General features: G+C 39.1%; 1 protein-coding gene across 1 annotated transcript; it reads right to left on the reverse strand.

Annotated features, from left to right (window-relative positions):
* Positions 1–20,263: 20,263 nt before the first annotated feature.
* On the reverse strand, positions 20,264–22,629 carry MUCL3 (mucin like 3). Its single transcript, XM_074189332.1, has 3 exons — positions 22,257–22,629; positions 20,962–21,824; positions 20,264–20,410 (listed from the first exon to the last, which is right to left on the reverse strand). Exons 1-3 carry the CDS (start codon positions 22,627–22,629, stop codon positions 20,264–20,266), a joined length of 1,383 nt encoding a protein of 460 aa, XP_074045433.1.
* Between the last annotated feature and the right edge of the window lie 200 nt (positions 22,630–22,829).

Below are 22,829 nucleotides of genomic sequence, written 5' to 3' on the forward strand. Positions count from 1 at the left end.
CAAAAAAGACTTTGAAAATCAAGTGAGGGAGACAGAGGAAAAATTGGGAAAAGAAATGAGAGAGATGCAGGAAAAACATGAAAATGAAGTCAGCAGCTTAGTCAAGGAAATCCAAAAAAATGCTGAAGAAAATAGCATGCTAAAAACCAGCTTAGGTCAAATGGATAAAACAGTTCAGGAAGTTATTGAGGAGAAGAATGCTTTAAAAAGCAGAATTGGCCAGATGGAAAAGGAGATAAGAAAGCTCTCTGAGGAAAACAAATCCTTCAGACAAAGAATAGAACTCAGGGAGATTGCTGATTTTATAAGAAATCAAGACTCAATACTTCAAAACCAAAAGAATGAACAATTAGAAGAAAATGTGAAACATCTCATTGAGAAAACAACTGATATAGAAAACAGATTTAGGAAAGAAAATTTAAAAATTATTGGAATACCTGAAAGTCATGATCAGGAAAAGAGCCTTGACATCATTTTCAAAGAATTACTACAGGAAAATTGCCCTGATATCCTAGAAGCAGAGGGCAAAATAGAAATGGAGAGAATCCACTGATCCCCCTGAGAAAGAGATCCCAAAAATCCAACCCCTAGGAATATTATAGCCAAGTTGCAGAACTACCAAGTCAAAGAGAAAATATTACAAGAAGCCAGAATGACACAATTCAAATATCATGGAGCTGCAGTCAGGATCACACAGGACTTAGCAGCAACTACATTAAAAGCTCATAGGGCTTGGAATATAATATACCAGAAGGCAAAAGAACTTAGAATGCAACCAAGAATCAACTACCCAGCAAGGCTGAATGTCCTCTTCCAGGGAAAAAGATGTACTTTCAATGAACCAGGGGAATTTCAAATGTTCCTGTTGGAATGGCCAGAGCTGAACAGAGGGTTTGATCTTCAAATACAGGGCTCAGGTGAAACATAGAGATTGGAGGAGAAGGGGAAAATATGAGGGACTTAATGATGATGAACTGCATGTATCCCTGCATAGAAAAACGACACTGATAATACTCATATGAACCTTCTCAGTTAATAGAGCAGGTAGAAGGAGCTTTTATAGTTGAAGCACAGGAGAAAGCTGAATTTGAAGATAAAATATGGTATAAAAATGGAGTCAATAGAAAAAAGGGAAATGTAATGGGAGAAAGAAAAAGGAGAGGAGGAATAGGCTAAGATATTTCATATAAGATTTTTCTTTATTACAATGAGCTATTGCAATGATATGGAAGGGGGAAGGCAATAGGGAATGAGGGAATCTTTGCTCTCATCAGAGGTGGCTAGGAGAGGAAACAGCATATATACTCAATGGAGTATAGGTATCTGGAGTAAGAAGGGGGGGAACAGGGGGAAGGGGGTGATGTGAGTGATGGAGGAGAGGATGGACCATGGGGGGAGAGTGGTCAGATATAACACATTTTCTTTTTTACTTCTTGCAAGGGGCTGGGATTGGATGGCCTGTACTGGGCCATAGGGCTGGGTGGGTGGATGCTGGGTAAGGGGTGGTATGTGGGCTTGGGGCCTCTTGGCCCCAGGGACAGGGATATGTCTGCTGTGCCACTCAGCTATCCTACAGCAGAGACAGAATGAAAGGAGAGAGAAAATATAGTTCATGGTAGTAGAGAAGTATGAATGGAGGGAGTTGTGATCAGCAATGGCAACGATGGAAAAATATGGAAGTAACTTTTGTGATGGACTTATCCTAAAGAATGTGATCACTTAACCCAATTTGCCTTGCAAAAACCAAAAAAAAAAAAAAAAAGAATGTGATCTACCCTCGACAGAGCTGGTGGTGTTGGAACACAGACTGAAGCACATTTTTTATTATTATTATTATTTTCTGGGGAGTATTGCAGAGCAAATGAGACTGGGTGGCCTGCCTGGGTCCGCACAGCTGGGTAATTGTTGGATGTCTGAGGCTGGATTTGGACCTGGGTGCTCCTGGCTCAAGGGCCAGTGATCTGTCTGCCACCCAGCCACCCCTACTATTATTATTATTACTATTTTATTTTATTTTGGGTCTTTTTTTTTTTTGGTTTTTGTAGGGCAATGGGCTTGGGGTGGCTTGCATGGGGTCACACAGCTGGGTGATTGTTGGATGTCCGGGGTCAGATTTGGGCTTGAGTGCTCCTGGCTCCAGGGCTGGTGCTCCATTCACTGTGCCACCTGTCCATATTTGCAATTATCATTATTATTATTTTTTTTCTCTCCCCTTTACTTTATTGCTTATGTGGGTCTATATTTTCTTGGGGGAAGGGGGTATTATGTTTACTCTTAAACAAGAATATTTTAGTAATGTATAAAAACATTATTTGTACAAAATAAGAATAAATAAATAAATATTTAAAAAAAGAAATAAAGAAAAACTACATGAGACATAAGGATCGATTGTCTCAGTTTTGGGGGGTGAAATAAAATACATAGGGAAGGAAAAAATCCAGCAACCAAACCTCAAGATACCTTGGAAAGTATAATTGATTAATATGTAAGGGTAGGACTCCTCATGTGGACAAAGGAAGAATGAGAGGGAGAGGAGTAGGAAAAGATAGAGGAGGAAGAAATGGCAGAATTGTCTAACTGAAGCTGACTGGTTGACACCCTCAGGACAACTACTATGACTCATGATTGTTATTTGTTATTCATTGCCAGAGGACCAATGACATCTGGAAGGTGATGTCTTGATTTGCAAGGTGAGAGAGTTTGAGAGAGAGAGCTAGAGAGATGGAAGAGATTTGAATAAGTATTAAAGAGTGAGGATGGGTTTAGATTGGAAAGAGGGAAAGCTAGCCCAAGGAAACTGATGATGATGATATTTGTCCTTTGTTCTTGAAGAAGGTCATGACATCAGGGAGGTAATGCCAGGAAAAGCAAATGAATTAGATTAGAGTAAGGGGGTGCTGGATAAAGTCACCAGTGTCATTTCCTTCTTCAGAGTCATCTGGGTTCAGTGGACAGATATGAGAATCAGGACAACTGGAAATGACCCTGGTTGCAAAGCAGTGCTAAGTGACTTGCCCAAGGTCACACAACTAGTAAGTGTCTGAGGTCAGATTTAAACTCAAGTACTCCTGACTCCAGGGCTAGTACTCTATCCACTGGCAAGAATAAAAAATTCCTAATTGGGGAGAGATCAGCAGTATTGTCAGAGTCCTAGGCTGAGTGGCCCTGAGAACCAGATATCCTGTTTTAAATATAAAAACAACTAAATAGACAATGATGTAGAGTGAGAATGGAACCTAACATAGATTAAATGCTGAAAGGACTCTTAAGGCTCATTCAGTCTCTCAGTCACTTAACAGATGGGAAAATAAAATGGCTCCTCTTTGATCACCACCTAGTTCTGTGACTGTATTACTGAAAATATTTGTGATAATATCACATTGTGAGTTGAGATTATAAAAAGTTACTCCCTTGAGCAGGGAAATCCACTCTGAATCATAACTCAGTAGTCATGAATCATCAAAATGAAAATCTGTAAAAGTGGGTAGAGTTCCTATAAGATAGGTCAAGAAAGGGGTGATGATTCAGTGCTTTTTTGAAACAGTCAGTAGTGGCTGCAGCTGTCCTGAAGAGTTAGTATTGCTCTGAATCTAACAAGAATCAGTGGAAGATACTGATATAGAGGAGGAGCATGTCGCCCCCACCCTTGGAAAGGGAAGAAATAAATGGTTTACATTGACTCTCACTTGATAAGGAAAGAGAAGGGAAAATTAACACTATACGGTGCTCCTTTCCCTTTGAGTCTTTTGGATGCCTATACCAGGAGCAAGTTATGAGGAGCTTCCATCTCCACTCCTTCCCTTTTCTCTTGAGATTTTTGAAGGAGTCTGTAATCTGAGGTAATTTGTATAACCTGGTCTAGTGCTCTAGAGGAATGTCAGATATGGAAAGAATAGGAATAAAAAAGGATCTCTTCCCAAATTACAAAAGACTTAAAGGGAGTAATTACTCTGATGAAGAGAAACCTTAGCTATGTTTTGAGAGAAGAAGAAAGTAAATGGCTACAAATTTTTCCAGAATGGAAAATAGATCTGATTTAGCAAGTTTGTAAGAGGTATACCCACCCACTTGAAGAGAACCATTGAAGAAGCATTTGATGCCCTGGATATGTAAAGAACAGAAACACTGAACTGAGACTCCAGTGTAATCTCCCTCTCTCATCCTTGTGATCTAGAACCATCTGCTAAAGGAGAGCAGAACAATGAGGAATCACAAGTAGAGAGCTAAGATCAGGATCCAAAGCACCTTCTGAGAGTAGAGTATAACATTAACAATAAGGACCAGCACTTTCTGCAAGAGTAGAGGACAGGAACCAGTTGGAAGAAAGTTAGTTAAAGAGTAATGAGGAAGAAAATACTGTCTTTTCAGTGGCATGCTGGAGAGAAGAGCAATGCTATAATTGAAGACACCTGTACAGGTCCCTGGGGGGCCCTTCAAAGGAAGAGGATTATTTTAATAGTCTTAAGAGCTGTGACAGAGAGACTAAAAATAAAAGAATCTTTTATTATGTAAATAAAAGCATTCAATGTTTTAAAGCAATTACGAGCCTAAGTGCTTGTTAAGGAACTTGGTGGGTATTCTTGTGTGAGAGCCAGCTACTGAAGTTCTCATGTTTCACTTGGATTGAAGAAATGAGTCAGATAAGTAGGAGATCCCCAAAATATACTGGAGCCTTCATATCAAGAACTTCAGATAGAAAGTCAGGGAGAAAGTTAATATGTCCCAAGGTTGGGTATGAATGTCAGTGGCAAAAAAAGGAGATAATTTGCTAGAAAGAAGAAAATCTTCCGCAGAGCAACTTAAAGTTTGTTTTAACTGTTTTCTTCTTGATGGAGGAATATTATAATTTGCAGTGAGACAAACAGGAGAAGATGGCGACATGAAGGGATCGAGTCTTAGGAGCTCTCTGATAAAAACTCATAAACTAAGGACTCTAACTAAACTTTCGAGAGACAGAACCCACAAAGGGACCCAAGTGAGGCAGTTCTCCTACTCAAGGTAACCTGGAAAAGAGCAGAAAGGCTCTGCTCCCTGGGCCAGAGGGGTGGCCCACCAGAGGGTGGCCCGCCAGAGCCAAAGAACTTCAGCCTCCCGGAGGCAGCCCCAGGGCTCTGGGAGCCCCAGCTCACAGCAGCGGGGGAGTCTCCTGAGCTGCACCCTGGGGAGCACCAGCACAAAGTGGGGGAACAGTGGGGGACCTCTGCCAGAGCAAGCACGTGGAGCTCAGCCCTCAGGGCACATAGCCAGCACTCTGGTCTTTCAGCAGCCTAGACCTGGAAACAGAAGCAGGCGGAGGTGGTAAGCAGGAGCCCCCAGGGCATGAGCCCATTGAGCTGAGGGAGGGGAGTGAAGAGAGACTGCAGAGCTCTGCCCCTGGAACAGTACTCTGGGACTGACCACATTCAGATCCTGATCCCAGTCTACGCCCGCCCATAGAGCTGCAAGGCCCTCCCCCCACCTCAGCCCCCTGGCAGACGGGAGCGCATATGGTTATTCACAGACCAGGAGGGAGGACAGAGCCTCACACACTGAGACCCTTGTGGGAGTGTCCCAAAAGCTCAGGAAGCACCCCCAAAAAACAGGCTTAGGTTGGGAAAATGAACAAAGAAACAAGAGGAAGACCATTGAGAAATATTTTGCAAATGAGCCCAAGAAGGATCAAAATACTCAGTCTGAAGATGAGGAAGCACAAGCTCCTGCATCTAAAGACTCCAAGAAAAACAGAAATTGGGCTCAGGCTATGATAGAGCTCAAAAAAGACTTTGAAAATCAAATGAGGGAGTTAGAAGAAAAACTGGGAAAAGAAAGGACAGAGATGCAGGAAAAACATGAAAATGAAGTCAGCAGCTTAGTCAAGGAAATCCAAAAAAATACTGAAGAAAATAGCATGCTAAAAAACAGCTTAGGTCAAATGGATAAAACAGTTCAAAAAGTTATTGAGGATAAGAATGCTTTAAAAAGCAAAATTGGCCAGATGGAAAAAGAGATAAGAAAACTCTCTGAGGAGAATAAATCCTTCAGACAAAGAATAGAATTCAGGGAGATTGATGAATTTACCAGAAATCAGGAATCAATACTTCAAAACCAAAAAAATGAAAAATTAGAAGAAAATGTGAAATATCTCATTGAAAAAACAACTGATATGGAAAACAGATTTAGGAAAGATAATTTGAAAATTATTGGAATACCTGAAAGTCATGATCAGGAAAAGAGCCTTGACATCATTTTCAAAGAATTACTACAGGAAAATTGCCCTGATATTCTAGAAGCAGAGGGCAAAATAGAAACGGAGAGAATCCACCAATCCCCCCGAGAAAGAGATCCCAAAAAACCAACCCCCAGGAATATTATAGCCAAGTTCCAGAACTCCCAAGTCAAAGAAAAAATATTACAAGCAGCCAGAAGGACACAGTTCAAATATCATGGAGCTGCAGTCAGGATCACACAGGACTTAGCAGCAGCTACATTGGAAGCTCATAGGGCTTGGAATACAATATACCGGAAGGCAAAAGAGCTTAGAATGCAGCCAAGAATGCACTACCCAGCAAGGCTGAATGTCCTCTTCCAGGGAAAAAGATGGACTTTCAATGAACCAGGGGAATTTCAAAGGTTCCTTTTGGAATGGCCAGAGCTGAACAGAAGGTTTGATCTTCAGATACAGGACTCAGGTGAAGCATGGAGATTGGAGGAGGGGGGGGGAAATATGAGGGACTTAATGAGGATGAACTGCATGTATAGAAAAATGATACTGATAATATTCATATGAACCATCTCAGTTAATAGAGCATGTAGAGGGAGCTTTTATAGTTGAAGCACAGGAGAAAGCTGAATTCAAAGATAAAATATGGTGTAAAAATGGAGTCAATAAGAAAAAAAGGGAAATGGAATGGGAGAAAGAAAAAGGTGAGGGGGAATAGTCCAAGCTATTTCACATAATAAGATTTTTTTTATTACAATGAGCTATTGCAATGATATGGAAGGGGGGAGGCAAGGGGGAATGAGGGAACCTTTGCTCTCATCAGAGATGGCTAGGAGAGGAAACAGCAAATATACTCAATGGGGTTTAGACAACTGGAGTAAGAAGGGGGGGGAGCAGGGGGAAGGGGTGGGGATGTGAATAAAGGAGGAGAGGATGGACCATGGGGGGACAGTGGTCAGATGTAACACATTTTCTTTTTTTGCTTCTTGCAAGGGGCTGGGATTGGATGGCCTACCCAGGACCATAGGGCCAGGTGGATTCTGGGCCTAAGGGGTGGTATGGGGGCTCAGGGCTTCTTGTCCCCAGGACCAGGGATCTGTCTTCTGTGCCACTCAGCAACCCTACAGCAGAGTCAGAGTGAAAGGAGAGAGAAAATATAGTACATAGTAGTGGAGAAATAAGAAAGGAGGGAGTTGTGATCAGCAATGGCAACGTGGGAAAAATATGAAAGTAACTTTTGTGATGGACTTATCATAAAGAATGTGATCCACTCGCGACAGAGTTGATGGTGTTGGAACAAAGACTGAAACACATTTTTTGTTATTATTTGGGGGTAGGGTGCAGGGCAAGTGGGGCTGGGTGGCCTGCCTGGGGTCACATAGCAGGGTGATCTTTAGGTGTCTGGGGCCAGATTCGGACCAGGTGCTCCTGGGTCAAGGGCCAATGCTCTGTCTGCCACCCAGCCACTCCTACTATTATTACTATTTTATTTTATTTTGGGTCTTTTTTTTTCTTCTTTTTGGTTTTTGCAGGGCAGTGGGGATCGGGTGGCTTGCATGTCACATGGCTGGGTGATTATTGAGTTTAGAAGGCTGGATATGGACTCGGGTGCTCGTGGCTCCAGGGCTGGTGCCTCGTCCATTGCACCACTTGGCCATACCTACAATTATTACTATTATTTTTTTAATTTTAATTTTTTTTCCTCCCTCCTTTACTTTTTTGCCCAAGCAAGTCTATCTATATTCATGGGGGGAGGGGTATTTTGTTTACTTGTAAACAAGTATATTTTATTAATGCAAAGAAAAACATTTGTACAAAATGAGAATAAAAAAATTAAAAAAAGTTGTTACAAGAAATGGTTATACAGGAGAAAATGTTAAGTGATGTAAAAAAACCCCAAAAGATATTAATAAAAATCTATGTTTGAAAATAAAAAAAAAAGACAAACAGGAATTCACAAAGACACAAACAGAAGAAATGCAAGGGAGTGAAGTGAGCAGAACCAAAATATTGTACAAAATAACAGTAATATTGAATATTGATCAACTGTGAATGTCTTAGATATTCTCGGCAGTATAAATATCCAAGACAATTCCAAAGCAAATAACTAAATAACTAATATCAAATTGCTTGCCAGCTCAGGAAGTAGGGAAGGAAATAATTTTGAACTCAAAATTTTATTTTATTTTATTTTTCCAATTACATGTTATGAATTTTTTTCAACATTCATGTACTTACATGATTATGTTACACAATTTTCTTCCACTCCCCCTCCCCCACCCTGCCCTCAGCAGAAAACAGTCTATTGAACATTGTACATGTATATTTGTGTTTAATATGTTTACATACTATTCAATTTGTATATAAGAATTAGAGCTAAGGGAAAGTGAACCCAGCTGAACTCAAAAATTTTTAAATGAATGTTAAAAATTATTTTTGCATGTAATTGGAAAAAGAAAATAGTTTTAAATGAAGAAGAAATGCAAGGCTATAAAGATAGAGCTATAAGCAAGGAGCTTGATTCTATTTGACTTTTCAAATATTTTGGAAAAATTCTAGTGACTTTCTCCTCCAATCTGCTTATTCAATATCCAGGGATATATAGGAAGAAAGAAAAGAAATTTCCCTATGGAAAAACCAAGGCCTGAAGACAGTTCTCCTAATAGTGGTCAATATATTATATGAAGGTGACTTGACTCTGGTTGGGAGGAGAATCTTAGGGGATGCCTTTCAATGAGTCATCTCTGTAGCTCTGAGTTGTGGGACTCCTTCATATCCAATCTTTAACCTCACTGCTATTCTGTTAATCATTATTTCTTTGAGCTTTTCCATGACCAAGGCTATGACCATTTATATGACCTATTCCATGGTCCATATTTTGATCCTCATGACCTCTTTTGTGGCCTAGTCTGTTATATAGTGATTCATTCTATGGTGATTTTCATAATATTTCCTATGGGGTCTTTTATGGCCATCCTCATGATTTCTCCCATGGTTCTCTCCAAGATTACCTTCAGGGACTAGTCTTTGCCCTTCATTGTGATATTCACAATGCCTAAGTCCATGACTATCTCCATGGTCCAGCCAATGTTTCTCTCTGATTCTCATCCCAAGTTTCCTTCCAAGATGTATTCCATGTCTCAATCCATGATCTAGGGTATGTTCCTCCCTAGATTTCAGATCAAGGTCTTGACTGTGGACGTAATAAATGTTTCTGATGAAAGGATTTTTCCAGGGGCATCTCTAGAAGAGAAAAAAATGTAGTTTTTTTTCAAAGAGATGAGTTACTCTCCCAGACACTGATTTCAAAACTTACACATTCACCTACGCCATAGACCTCTTCCTCTCAATACTAAAGTCTAGCCCCCAGTTCTTTCTATTAAGCTTTGAATCTCAGTTTTATTACCATATAACAGACTTATAATGGGAAATTGATTTTTCCCCAGGATGTTTCCTTTCTTGTAAAAGGAAGCAATTAGACTAAATGATATCTAAAGTTTTTCCAACTATATCCCTATGATTATTCTGATTTTTCTTTCTGAATAAAATCTCCACGACTATCATAGTCTTTTATTTCTCTTTCCATCTGTCTTTCTCTATCCTTTTAAGTTTGTTTTTTTTTTTTAGGGTTTTGCAAGGCAAATGGTAAGGTTAAGTGGCTTGCCCAAGGCCACACAGCTAGGTAATTATTCAGTGTCTGAGACCTGATCCTTTTAAGTTTTTGTATTTGACTTTATATCTATCCTTTTTGTCTCTGTATTGCCTTATGCATTTCCCTCTTTTAATATTTTTTATTCTTTTTATGGGAAAATTTGACTATCAACAAGACATTTATTCTTATTTGCACTTGTAAAAGAAGGATGAAATGAGAATATCCATCCACAGTCTTGCATTGTCTCTGACCACTGAAACATTTGCAAGTTAAATAGTGGAGCATGGCATGCTCTGAATAATGGAGTGTTTTGACACTTAGATAATGGATATAAAGCACTTTCCTGTGGGGGTGGGGGGGTGACCAGAGCCCCACTGCCTGCCTGTGAGAAGCTGAATAGTGAAAAGACACAGGCAGGCAGGCAATGCAAGAGAGCAATCTGTTTATTGTCCAGAGTGTCATAATCAAAAGTGAACAGAACCAGAATATTGTACAAAATAACAATAATATTGAATATTGATCAACTGTGAATATCTTAGATATTCTCAGCAGTATAAATATCCAAGACAATTCCAAAGCAAATAACTAAATAACTATTCAAAAATGCAAGCTTGTGAGAATTGTACCCTTTGATCTGGTCACAGACCTCTGAGCTATTTTCCCCACCCATTTCTGGGTACAGGATTTGTTTAGTCTAGCTCAGTACTAACTAGTCTCTGTACCTGTATAATTGCATATAGGACTTTCAGGCATATCTAATCCCCAAGTTGGATACTCCCTCCCTTCTCAGGGTCCTTATTGATCATTGCATAAATCTTTAGGATTCATGGAGAACTGTAAGGAAGCAATCTTAGAGCATGTACCACAAGTACAAGCTAATATCAGGCCTGGACCATAGTGGAGCATGGATTACAAACTTTGCATCAGTCTTCTACACTTTCCAGTTTTGAAGCACTACCAGTTATTGTTATTACTATTATTATTATTCCCCACTCTGGAGATAAGCTCAAGCAATTTTTATAGAGCAATAAAAGGTACTTTAACAACTGGGCTCTGGGATTGGGATAGGGAGGAATGTATGTGCACACACTTTTAAATTTAATCTACATAAATAAATCTTTTATAAGTCTAGACAATTAAAACAACAAAATAAGCCTTGATTGGTAATAATTCCTGATTTATAAAGTATTGATGCTCACAATGAAAATTTAACAATCAATTCTCACTAATGGTTCCAACAAATCACTGAGTATGTAGCTTTGAACTCATGAGGAACATGCTCTCATCAATTAGTAATTGAGTTAAAATAAGAATAGCACTGCAGTGGGTTTCTTTTGTTTTTACTGACATTCCCATTCTCTCTTTCTCTTCTGGTACCAACTTTCTTTTCTCCATCTTTCTTTCCTACTTGTTAGTTTATTTATTTTTTTGCAAGGCAGTGGGGTTAAGTGACTTGCCCAAGGTCACACAACTAAGACAACAAACTTGAACTCAGGTCCTCCTGACTCCAGGACTGATGCTCTATCCACTGCACCACCTAGTTTCCCCCTACCTATTATTAATTTTATGATTTTTTCTTTTCCTCTTAATCCTAGTTCTATGTAAGGGAAACAATTCAGTGAACTGGAAATCACAAAAGATTAGGAATAAGAAGGTTAAAATGTTGTCTCTTAAATTTATCACCCATGCAACTTTGGGAAGACCCTTCCTGAGTTTTCATTTCTCTAACTTGTAAAATTTGAACTCTATATTATCTAATGTCTCTGAATTTTATGACCCAATAGTTTTTCTTCTCAGTGTCATTTTCCCCTATCACTCCCAAACAGACCCTTGTCTCCATGACCATCCAAACACAATCTATACTATCTCTTGAATTGTGAAAATTGACTACTCATCAGACGGAAATAGAGTCACACGCAGAATCCCAGAGTCTTTATAGTTACAGCAAGAGAGATGACAAGATGGGTGTGAAGAAGCTAGAGGGCTTTATTAGGGAAACAGAACTGAAGTCCATTGTTTTTACTTTCATGGGGAATGCTATAGAAAGAGGGGGAAATGTTGCTCCAGTAGAAGACATAGAGGGACAAGAGATGATATTTCAGAAGACAAATCTGTTGTGATTCTGAGCGTTGCAGAGCTGCATCACCCATGACCTCATTTGTGTGATATCCCTGTAACCGAACTTCTTGACCTAGGTTACATCCTGCGCAAGTTTGAGGACCTTTGTTTTATCTTGTATGCTAATTTTGTGGTTTTCTGCTATAAGCAACTGTCTGATACTGTGAATAAATGGCTCTGCTCATTGTTCTTCTAGCATCCCCACCCGAGTGTACACATGTTTCATTTCTCTCCTGAGCCAAATTAATCCAAATTAATTCAACATTTGGTGCCCTCAAGTGGGGCAGGTACTGGGACTTGAAGCCATCCAGAGGCTGAGATAGTCTTTCAGGAAAAGAAAACTCGCTGGTGAGGCCCTGATAATCACGGGATGATTTAGGTGAGGGGAAGGCTTAAAGAGAAGCCGATCAGCGACATGGCTTTTTATTTTCATTTTCCAAGCAGGTATAGCCAGCGAGAAGGAACTATTTATAGAACTAAAGAAGCCAGGGCAGGATGCAAATATTTTAAAGAAACTGACTAAAGAGAAAAGCTTAGAAATTATCAAAAAACAAATAGATAAGTTTTTACAGCATGTATATGAATGTTCTCCATAGTTCCCAAGGAAAGGACTAGATTAGAAGGTTCTTTGAATCTTCATGATTGGAGAATATTAGGTGAACAGACAGAAATGAATATTAATATGATAAAATGCTGTTGACTTTTTCTCTTCCCCACTTTTTCACTGTGATTCTGTCAGAATGCTTCCCTCCCTACCCCACTTTCTCCCTCTGTTGCTTGTCCACCTGCAGTTCTAGCTCTTGTCTCGACCTTGAAGTTAGCAGAAAGAGGATTTTAGAAAAAGGACTAGTTAGAGAGAGAGAATCACTTCATGAAGACTTGGATAAACAAGTGTTAGAAAGGAAATTTATTTGGAGTTAAAACAATTAGGAAAGAGAAATCATAGAAATGCTATTTTAATTTGAGGAAAGTGTTGGGGAAGTAAATTTCAGAAAGACAAGAGAGTTAGGTAAAATTCTAAAAGCATATAATTTGATAATTTAGAAATGCCAGAAATAGGGGAAATTAAATAGCTAATCTTCTTGTTTTTTTTTAATTTGACTCAGTTCTCTGTATATTTTAGAGATGAGTCCTTTATTAGAGATACTAGTTGTAAAAATTGTTTCCCAATTTACTACATTCTTTTGATCTTGGTTACAGTAGTTTTGTCTGTGCAAACCCTTTTTGATTTAATGTAATAAAAATTGTCTAGTTTGTTTTGAATGATGTTCTCCATCTCTTCCTTAGTCACAAAACTGCTTCCCTTTTCATAGATCTGACAGGTAAACTATTCCTTGATCTCCTAGTTTGCTTGTAATATTGTTTTTTATGTCTAAATCCTGTATCCATTTTGATTTTATCTTGGTATAGTGTGTGAGGTGTTGGTCTAATCTAAGCTTCTTCCATACTAACTTCCAATTTTCCCAGCAGTTTTTATTGAAGAGAGAGTTTTTATCCCAATAGCTGGACTCTTTGGGTTTATCAAACAGCAGATTACTATAATCATTTCCTGCTATTGCACCTAGTCTATTCCACTGATCCACTATTCTATTTCTTACCCAGTATCAGATAGTTTTGAAGACTGATACTTTATAATATGATTTAGATTTGGTAGGGTTAAGCCATCTTCTTTTGCACTTTTTTTCATTAAATCCCTAGAAAGTCTTGAATTTACTTACAATTTTTTCCAACTCATTAAAGTAATTTTTTTGGAATTTTGATTGGTAGGACACTAAACAAGTAGTTTAATTTAGGTAGAATTGTCACTTTTATTATATTAGCTTGACCTATCCATGAGAAGTTGATATTTGCCCAGTTATTTAAATCTTATTTTATTTGTGTGAGAAGTGTTTTGTAATTGTTTTCAGAAAGTTTCTGAGTCTGCCTTGGCAGGTAGACTCCTAGGTATTTTAAACTGTCTGAAGTTACTTTGAATGGGATTTCTCTTTCTAGCTCTTTCTACTGCATCTTCCTAGTTATATAAAGAAATGTGGTTTGTGAGGGTTTATTTTATATCCTGTGATTTTGCTAAATTTGCTAATTATTTCTAGTAGTTTTTAGGTGATTTTGGGGGGGATTTTCTGGGCATACCATCATGTCATCTGCAAAGAATGAGAGTTTTGTCTCTTCCTTCCCAATTCTAATTCCTTCAATTTCATTTTGTTCTCTTATTGCTGAAGATAACATTTCTAATACAATATTGAATAGTTGTGGTGATAATGGGCATCCTTGTTTCACCCCTGATCATCTTGGACAAATATAGTTTTCAACATTCATTCATTTGCAGATTTATGGGTTCCACATTTTTCTGCCACTCTCCCATCCCTCCCCCCTTCCCCATGCTGCCAGACAATCTGGTAAAAGTCATTCATGTACAATCTTGTTTAACATATTTCCATATTAGTTATATTGTGAAAGAGGAATTAGAACTAAGGGGAAAGAAAAAAACTATGAAAAAAGAAAGGAAAAACATAACAGAAGTTTTAAAAAATGACCATGCTATACTTTGCTCTGCATTCTAACTATAGTTTATTTCTCTGGATGTCCATAGCAGGTCTCTCAGGATTGCCTATGGTCTCTGAACTGCTGAGAGGAGCTACATCCATCTTAGTTGATTATCTTACATTGTTGTTGTTAATGTGTACAATATTCTCTTGGTTCTGCTCACTTCACTCAGCATCAGTTCATACAAGTCTTTCCATTTTCTCTGAAGTCTGGCCACTCATGATTTTTTTTTTAGGTTGGTGTTTTTTTGGGTTTTTTTCAAGGCAATGGGGTTAAGTGGCTTGCCCAAGGCCACACAGCTAGGTGTCTGAGGCCAATTTGAACTCAGGTACTCCTGACTCCAGGGCAGATGCTCTATCCACTATGCCACCTAGCCACCCCACTCATGATTTCTTTTTTTTTTAGGTTTTTGCAAGGCAAATGGGGTTAAGTGGTTTGCCCAAGGCCACACAGCTAGGTAATTAAGTGTCTGAGGCTGGATTTGAACCCAGGTACTCCTGACTCCAGGGCCGGTGCTTTAGCCACTGCACCACCTAGCCACCCTCCACTCATTTTTTTACAGAAAAATGGCAATCCATGAAATTCAGAAGCCACAACTTACTCAGTCATTCCCCAATTGATGGGCATTCCCTCAATTTCTAATTCTTTGCCACTGCAAAAAGAGCTGCTATGAATATTCTTGAACATGAGAGACAAAAAAAACCATGTGAGACTTCCAGTTTTTTATGATTCTTTGGGATATTGACCTGGTATTGGTATTGCTGGATAAAAATTCAATTTTTATATCAACAATTTTATTGCCCTCTGGACATAGTTCTAGATTGCTCTCCAGAATGGTTAGATCAGTTCACAACTTCACAAACAGTATATTAATGTCCTAATTTCCTCAAATCCTCTACAACATTGATCATTTTTCCTTTTTGTCTTCTTAGCCAATCTGATAGGTATGAGGTGGTACTTATAGTTGTTTTAATTTATATTTCTCTAATCAATAATGATTTGGAGCATTTTTCATATGACTATAAATAGTTTTAATTTCTTTATCTGAATGACTTGTAATCTTATAAATTTTTTTTTAGTTTTTTTGCAAGGCAATGGGGTTAAGTGGCTTGCCCAAGGTCACACAGCTAGGTAGTGTCTGAGGCTGGATTTGAACTTAGGTACTCCTGACTCCAGGGCCAGTGCTCTATCCACTGTGCCACCTAGCCCCCCAATCTTATAATTTAATTCAGTTCTCTATATATTTTAGAAATGAGCCCTTTATCAGAAACACTGTCTGTAAAAATTGTTTCACAGCTTTCTGTATTCCTCCCAATCTTGGTTGCTTTGGTTTTATTTGTGCAAAACCTTTTTAATTTAGTATAATAAAAAATCATACATTTTGCAATTTATAATGTTCTCTATTTTATGTTTGGTCATAAACTTCTCCCCTCCCCATAGATCTCACAGATAGAGTATTCCTATGTGGTATCACCCTTTATGTCTAAATCCTGTATCCATTTCAACTTTATTTGGTATAGAATTTGAGATTTGGGTATAGAATGTGAGATTTTGGTGGAACACTAGATATTCAATTAAGATCATAGGTTCCTTTCCTTGGGGTGAATTCCTTCCCCACCATCCCATTCATGGGTGAAGGCCAGAAGAAGGGAGGTATAGTGAGGGGAAGGTGACTCCTAGACATCAGGGTTAGTAATGTGCTTAGAACAATGCCCAGCATACAGTAAGTGCTTAACAAATTCTTATCTTTCCCCCACCCCTCCACTCCCTATCATGAGAAACTTTTGAATAGAAGCTCAGTAACCTTCTAAGGGACTGTTATAGAGGATTGCTATGATAAGGGTTGTTATTTGCTAAGATCCCATCTAGTAGAATATCAGTCTTTAAGGGAAAAGATCCTTTCACTTTTTTTCTATCCCCAGTGTCTCAAACAGTGCAAAGCACACAGTTGGTGTTTTTATAAAAATTTGTTGAAGTTAATTGAATTATTGAATTGAATCTCAAGAATCTATGGAGGGGTGGCTAGGTAGGGAAGTGAATAGAGCACTGGCCTTGGAGTCAGGAGTACCTGGGTTCAAATCCGCTCTCAGACACTTAATAATCACCTAGCCCTGTGGCCTTGGGCAAGCCACTTAACCCCATTGCCTTGGAAAAAAACCTAAAAAAAAAAAAAAAGAATCTATGGAAAAACTGGAAGCACTGTTACTCCCAGGTCCAAGGAGAATCTTGTGTCTGGTGTATTCCAGACATGGGCTCTTTCCTTCTGTACAAATTCTTTTCCTGAGAATGATTTTCCTGAACTCCTTGAACTGTGAATTGACAATATATATAAATGCCATCCACATAAAGTGATGAATTTTCCTCTAGACAGCTCTGAACATTGTACTCTCTTACTTGACAACGTTTCATGATTCTCTATTTCCTGTGATATAAAAGATGAATGTCTCAAATTGACAATTGAAGGTCTTTCATAATCTGGGTCCAACTTGTAATGTTGTGAAGAACACTGTTTTGTTTTGTTTTTAATTTTCTCTATAACTATTTTTATAATCTTTAGAAATTTTTTTTTGCAAGACAAATGGGGTTAAGTGGCTTGCCCAAGGCCACACGGCTAGGTGATTATTAAGTGTCTGAGGTTGCATTTGAACTTAGGTACTCCTGATTCCAGAGCTGGTGCTCTATCCACTGTGCCATCTAGGTTCCCCAAGAGCACTGGTTTTTGAAGTCAGAAGTTATGGATTCAAATCATGCTCTGCTTTTTTCTATTTACTAGAGTTGTTAGCTTAATCTTCTGGATCTCAGGTTTCTCCTCTGTAAAATGACAGTATAGGATCAGATGGTTTTTTGTTTTAATTTTTGCAAGGCAATGGGGTTAAGTGACTTGCCCAAGGTCATACAGCTGGTTAATTATTAAGTGTCTGAGGTAAGATTTAACCCCAACCTGACTCCAGGGCTCTATACACTGTGCCACCTTGTTGCCTGACCAGATGTTTTTTAACCATTGGAAGTGATCTCTTTAAGCTCATCTTTCACCATAGGAACAATTTGTACTCCCATCTAGTACAACTATTTCTATTATAAGAGATGATGTTGATGATGCTAATATATCATCCAAAATCTCAACAATCTAAAGTGTTTAAAAGTAATAGTTTTGGGGCAGCTAGGTGGCGTAGTGGGTAGAGCACTGGCCCCGGAGTCAGGAGGACCTGAGTTCAAATCCAGCCTCAGATACTTAATAATCACCTAGCTGTGTGGCCTTGGGCAAGCCACTTAACCCCACTGCCTTGCAAACCCCTCCCCCAAAAAGGGAAAAAAAATAATAGTTTTAACTGTCTTTTTCCTTCCTATCTTCTTTCCTTTTTCTTCCCTCCCTCCTTTCCTTCCTTCCTTCCTTCCTTTCACCTTCCTTCCCTTTCTTCTTCCTTCTCTTCCCTTCTCCCTCCCTCCTTTTCTTCTTTTCTATTTTCCTGTTTCTTCCCTCCCTCCATCCTTCCTTTCTTCTTCCCTTGCTCCCAATGATGTCTTGTCCAAAGACCAGCCTAGCTAAATACAGAGAGGCTGATAAAACAGAATACTGGGTAATCATTTTTTTTTTGTCCATAGGAATTACTCACTAATCATCTACTAAATAATAGCTAGCATTTATATGACACTTTATAAATATAATTTAACTTTATTCTTACAACAACACTGGGAGGCAGATTATATTATTATCTCAACTTTTGGGGCAGATTAGGTGACTTGTAAGTCACCTAATATAACTTGGAAGTCTCTGAGTCTGAATGTGAACTCAGGTCTTTCTGACTCCATGTCCAGATCCCTAGCCATTGTGCAGTCTGGAGTCCTGAAGTGTGGAGGAGTTCTAATTTGCCTAGGTGAAAGGAGGGAGGGAGGGAAGAAGGAAGCACATGGATACAATCATGAATCTTTGAAGTATTGAACCTCAGTTTCTACATTTGTAAAATTGTCTCATGCAATATTTGTGAGGATCAAATTCAAAAGTACAGCGTATTCTAAAAGCTTTAGTGTGGTTTTAAAGTAACTAATACCAATGTGTTGTAGACTCACTGAAAGGGAAGGGGATTTTTCACTATAGGATAAAGATTAGATTTTAGGATAAAATACAGCATGATTTTGGGTTAAGGGAAAATATTTGAGTTAACGGATTGAGTGATATTTAGTATTCAGGGGTAGGGGGATAGTTGGTGTCATGGTCAGGGCTAAGGTAAAGAAGTAGAAAGTTGAAGGTATGCTGACCAGAGCATTTGGATGGTGAGTGGATCTAATGATGTAGCTTCTGTAGTGTCTCCTTTTAGGCTTGGGCTCAATTTCCCTCCTCCCAATTTATTTTGAATTGAGGGTAAAAAGTCAAGACTACTAAGTGACTCCACTGTACATGTTTTTCCACCTCTAAAATTAGGTAAACTCTTTGAGGGTAAAGAATATTTTTTTTGTCTTCATATCCCTAGTACCTGGCACAAAGTAAGTGCTTGTTAACTGATTAATTGGTTTTGAAGTTAAAGCCCAAGTTGGCTCAGGGCAAAGCTGAACATATATTTGCATTCACATCCACGCCTATAAAACTTAATATCTCCACCTCTTATTTGGCATTTTTCATGTTTCTGATTCCTGCTATCTCATATCTTTATTTAATTTTCAAGTTTCTCAACCAGGTTGTAATCTGTCCAAGGGCAGGGGTCATGTATTCTGTTTTTTTGTGTTGCTTACCCTCCCCCTCTTCCCAGCCACCACCATACACTTCTCTGTGTCCCAGCCCTGGGTCTTGCACACAACAGGCACTCTGTCTATCTTTGCTAGAACTTCTCATGTCAAGGCTATCCCTGAAAGGAGGTAAGATCTTAATGACACCAGGTACTAAGCAATATTGGACACACCAAACAATAGAAATCCTTTCTGTCATTCCCTATTAAAAAGAAACAGTTTTGTTCTTCAGGCTTCAGACATGTGAAACTATCTTTAGTGTCAAGACCAAGATGTTGATAAGGATATCAGTAGTAGGTCCCCCACTTTCTTCATTTAAAATAGTTGACCTTTTATTGTAAAAGATAAGTAAAAGGAAACTCATGATCCTTCATTTCCTTAGACACTCTTCCCTCCTACCTTCTCCAGCCCTGAACCCCTGTTCAGTCTGTAGAACTAGAGGCTTCCCTAAGTATAAAGAAGAAGAATCTAAAATAAAACAGAGAGAGGAGATCTAGAAGTCTGAGAGGGAGGGGGGGAGTCATAACTGGGGTAAGGAGAGGGAATTGGTAGAAGCTGTGGTGAGGATCAGAATAATTTAACAGGGGAGATGGCCCAAGTGGGCCAGGTGGAGGATGTGATCAGTAGTGAGTGTTCAAACATGGCAGTAGGAAAATAATGTAAGGATATATAATGAAAGGATCATCCTTTAGGGATTCTATAAGTAGAAGAACCTCTATATAGGAGGATTTCCTTTTTCTTGTGCCAGAGAGATTAAAAGATATCATTCTTGAAATTCAAATGTCCAATTCAGTTCCTTCTTCCCTAAGCTCTCCAACTCTCTTTGAAGACTCCAGATTTTTTTCCTTTACTCTGCTCCAGCAAATTTCAGACTCCTCCCTTCAGTACCTCTGGTTAAGGATTGAAGTTGCTAATTATAGGAATCTTAACCCTTCATAGAGTTTAGGAAACAGAAAAGGAATTCTTACTAAACTAGGAGAAGGACTAAGTTGTTGAGGAATTGAAGTTAGGATCCTGTAGGGGGATCACTAAGGTAATGGGATCTGACTCCGACCTAGTGCTTGCTGCTCCATCAGGAAGACAGGATAAGAATTGGAGCCAACCTCATCCTCTGCATCATTTTTCTCATATTCTGTAGCCATATGATGATGACGTGTTCGGATTATGTAGACAGCCTAGAAGGTGGTTGGAGAAAGTGATAAAAGAGATTGAATGCTGTTTTCTTTCATCATCATTCTCCCACCTCCACTAAACACACCTGTTTACTAAGAAATCATCTTTTCTTGTTCAGTCCCTCAGCTCTCTTGTCTTCTGATTCTTCACAGGCAATGACTCCACCCCAGTCCCAGCCCAACTATACCTTTCTTTATCTGTTCCTTGATCCTTAACTGCAGCACTCTACACTATGTATCTCACCTCTATCCCCTGATTTCTGAGCTCATCTTTCTCTCTTATTCAGTCACTCATTCCATTTTACTTTAGTATCCCAAATTCATACCCCAGGGCTCAGTCCTTCAGTCTTTTCATTTCCTCATTATCTCTTCATTATCCCAATTCTAATTCTTCTCTCTTGTCTCCATTTTTCATCTTTGAGATTTGCTTCCATTTCCCTTTCCATATTCCTTTCTCTAAGCTCCCCTTTTTTCCTCCCAGGCCTGCCTCTAATTCCAAGCCTACTATTGTTACTATAATATAACATTCCCTTCTTTTTCTCTCTGTTTCTTACCATGAAGAGTAAGCCAATGAGTAGCAGGAGGAGGATCACAGCCACCAGGACCACTATGACAATGGCCCAGGCAGGAAATGAGTTCCCCTCCAGCACCTCCTGGATTGATCCATTCTGAGACCCTTCTCTTGAATTATCTGTTTTCTGGTTTGGCCATTTGTTATTGATTGATTTTGTAGAATTCAACTCCTGGTTATGGTTGAGAGTTGTAAAAGATGCAAAGGTTTTCTCACTAGGAACCCAGAATGGTGGATTAGGGACAATTGAAATATAAAAGGGAGTAGATGTAGATTTATGGGTAATCTTGTCCAAAGGTCCTGTGACTTCTGAAGCTTTTCTGGTTTTATGTGAAATTTGAGTACTTTTGTCTGAAGCTCCCAGAGGTTGATGTGAAGTAGTTGCAGTCTTGCAGATGTCTGTGGTCTTTTCTAAGGATTTGGTCATCTTCTCTGAAGTTCCCCCTAAAGTTATGGTTTTGTCTAAACTTTCCATGGTTGTGGTTGGTTCCATGGTTCCTATGATTTTGTCAGAAGCAAATGGAGTCTTGTATGAGGTTCCTAAGGATTCAGTTATCTTGTCTGAAACAGCTATAGTCCAGATTGTGGTCAAGAAAGGGGTCCTATTCGATACTCTAGTAGCTTTGTTCAAATCTCCTATAATGGAGGTTCCCATTCCCTTATGGGTCCTGAAGGAGATTCCTGTTTCCATTTGGGAAGTATCTGTTATCTTGAGTGAGACAGATGTGGTTCTGTCTGAGGTCCCCTTTCCCTCATGATAGGTAATTATGGTCTTAGGTGAGACAGATGTGGTCCTAAAGGAGGATTCCATATTCTTGTGAGAAATATCTGTTATCTTGGGTGAGAAATATTTGGTCCTGTCTAAACCTCCTGTACTCTCTTGTGAGGGACTAGTGATCTGTGAGAGAGATGTCCTTTCTGAGGCTCCAGGATCCTTAGGATTATTACCTATAGTCTTGTCCAAGTGAGGTGTTATCTTGTCTGAACCTTCCATTCTCTCATGGTAGCTGGTTATAGTGTTGGGTGAGATAATTGTGGTCCTGTCTGGGACTCCCAAGTCTTTGTAGGAAGTATTTGTTGTATTAAGTAAGACAGATGTGGTCTTCTTTGAAGTTCCTGTGTTCTCATATGAGGTGCTGGTGATCTGTGAGAGAAATGTTGTCTTTTCTAAGGCTTTAGTATACTCAGGGGTATTACCTATAGTCTTGTCCAAGTGAGGTGTTGTCTTGGCTGAAATTTCCATTCCTTCATGGTAGCTAGTTATGGTGTTGGATGAGACAGATGAAGTCCTGTCTGAGGCTCCTATGGCTTCATGTGAACTGTTAGTGATCTGTGAGAGAGATGTTGTCCTTTCTGAGGCTGCAGAATCCTTAGGGGTGTTACCTATAGTCTTTTCTAAGTGAAGTGTTGTTCTTTCTGAAACTTCCATTCCCTCATGGTACCTAGTTATGGTGTTGGGTGAGGCAGTTGTGGTCTTGTCTGAGGTTCCTGTGCCCTCATATGAGGTGTTGCTGATCTGGGAGAGAGATGTTGTCCTTTCTGAGGCTCCAGTATCCTTAACTGTAGTCTTGTCCAAGTGAGTTGTGGTCTTCTCTGAGGCTCCCAAGCCCTCATGGTATGAGATAGTTGTAGTCCTGAAGGAAGTTCTCATTCCTCTGTGAGAAGTAGCTATTATTTTGGGTGAGGCAGATGTGAAGGAGGATTCCATGTAAGAGGTATATGTAATCTTGGGTAAGGTTCTCTTTGTAGATGAGGTTTTGGGGTAGGTAGTTTTTGATATCCTTGAAGTTACTGACATCTTTGAGGTTTCTGTTGTCTCTGAAAAAGTTGAGAACCTTGCATGTGCTGTTG

This window comes from Macrotis lagotis, chromosome 5, assembly GCF_037893015.1.
Source record: "Macrotis lagotis isolate mMagLag1 chromosome 5, bilby.v1.9.chrom.fasta, whole genome shotgun sequence".
NCBI classification, from domain to species: Eukaryota; Metazoa; Chordata; class Mammalia; order Peramelemorphia; family Peramelidae; genus Macrotis; species Macrotis lagotis.

Coding starts and splice junctions, on each gene's coding strand:
- MUCL3 (XM_074189332.1), bottom strand. CDS start 22,629: ATGAGAACTTCCTTCAGGACTACAACTATCTCATACCATGAGGGCTTG. Junction 21,825..22,256: donor CTCAGACAGGACTTCATCTG/TCTCATCCAACA, acceptor GGACCAAATATT/TCTCACCCAAGATAACAGAT. Junction 20,411..20,961: donor TCATTGGCTTACTCTTCATG/GTAAGAAACAGA, acceptor ACCACCTTCTAG/GCTGTCTACATAATCCGAAC.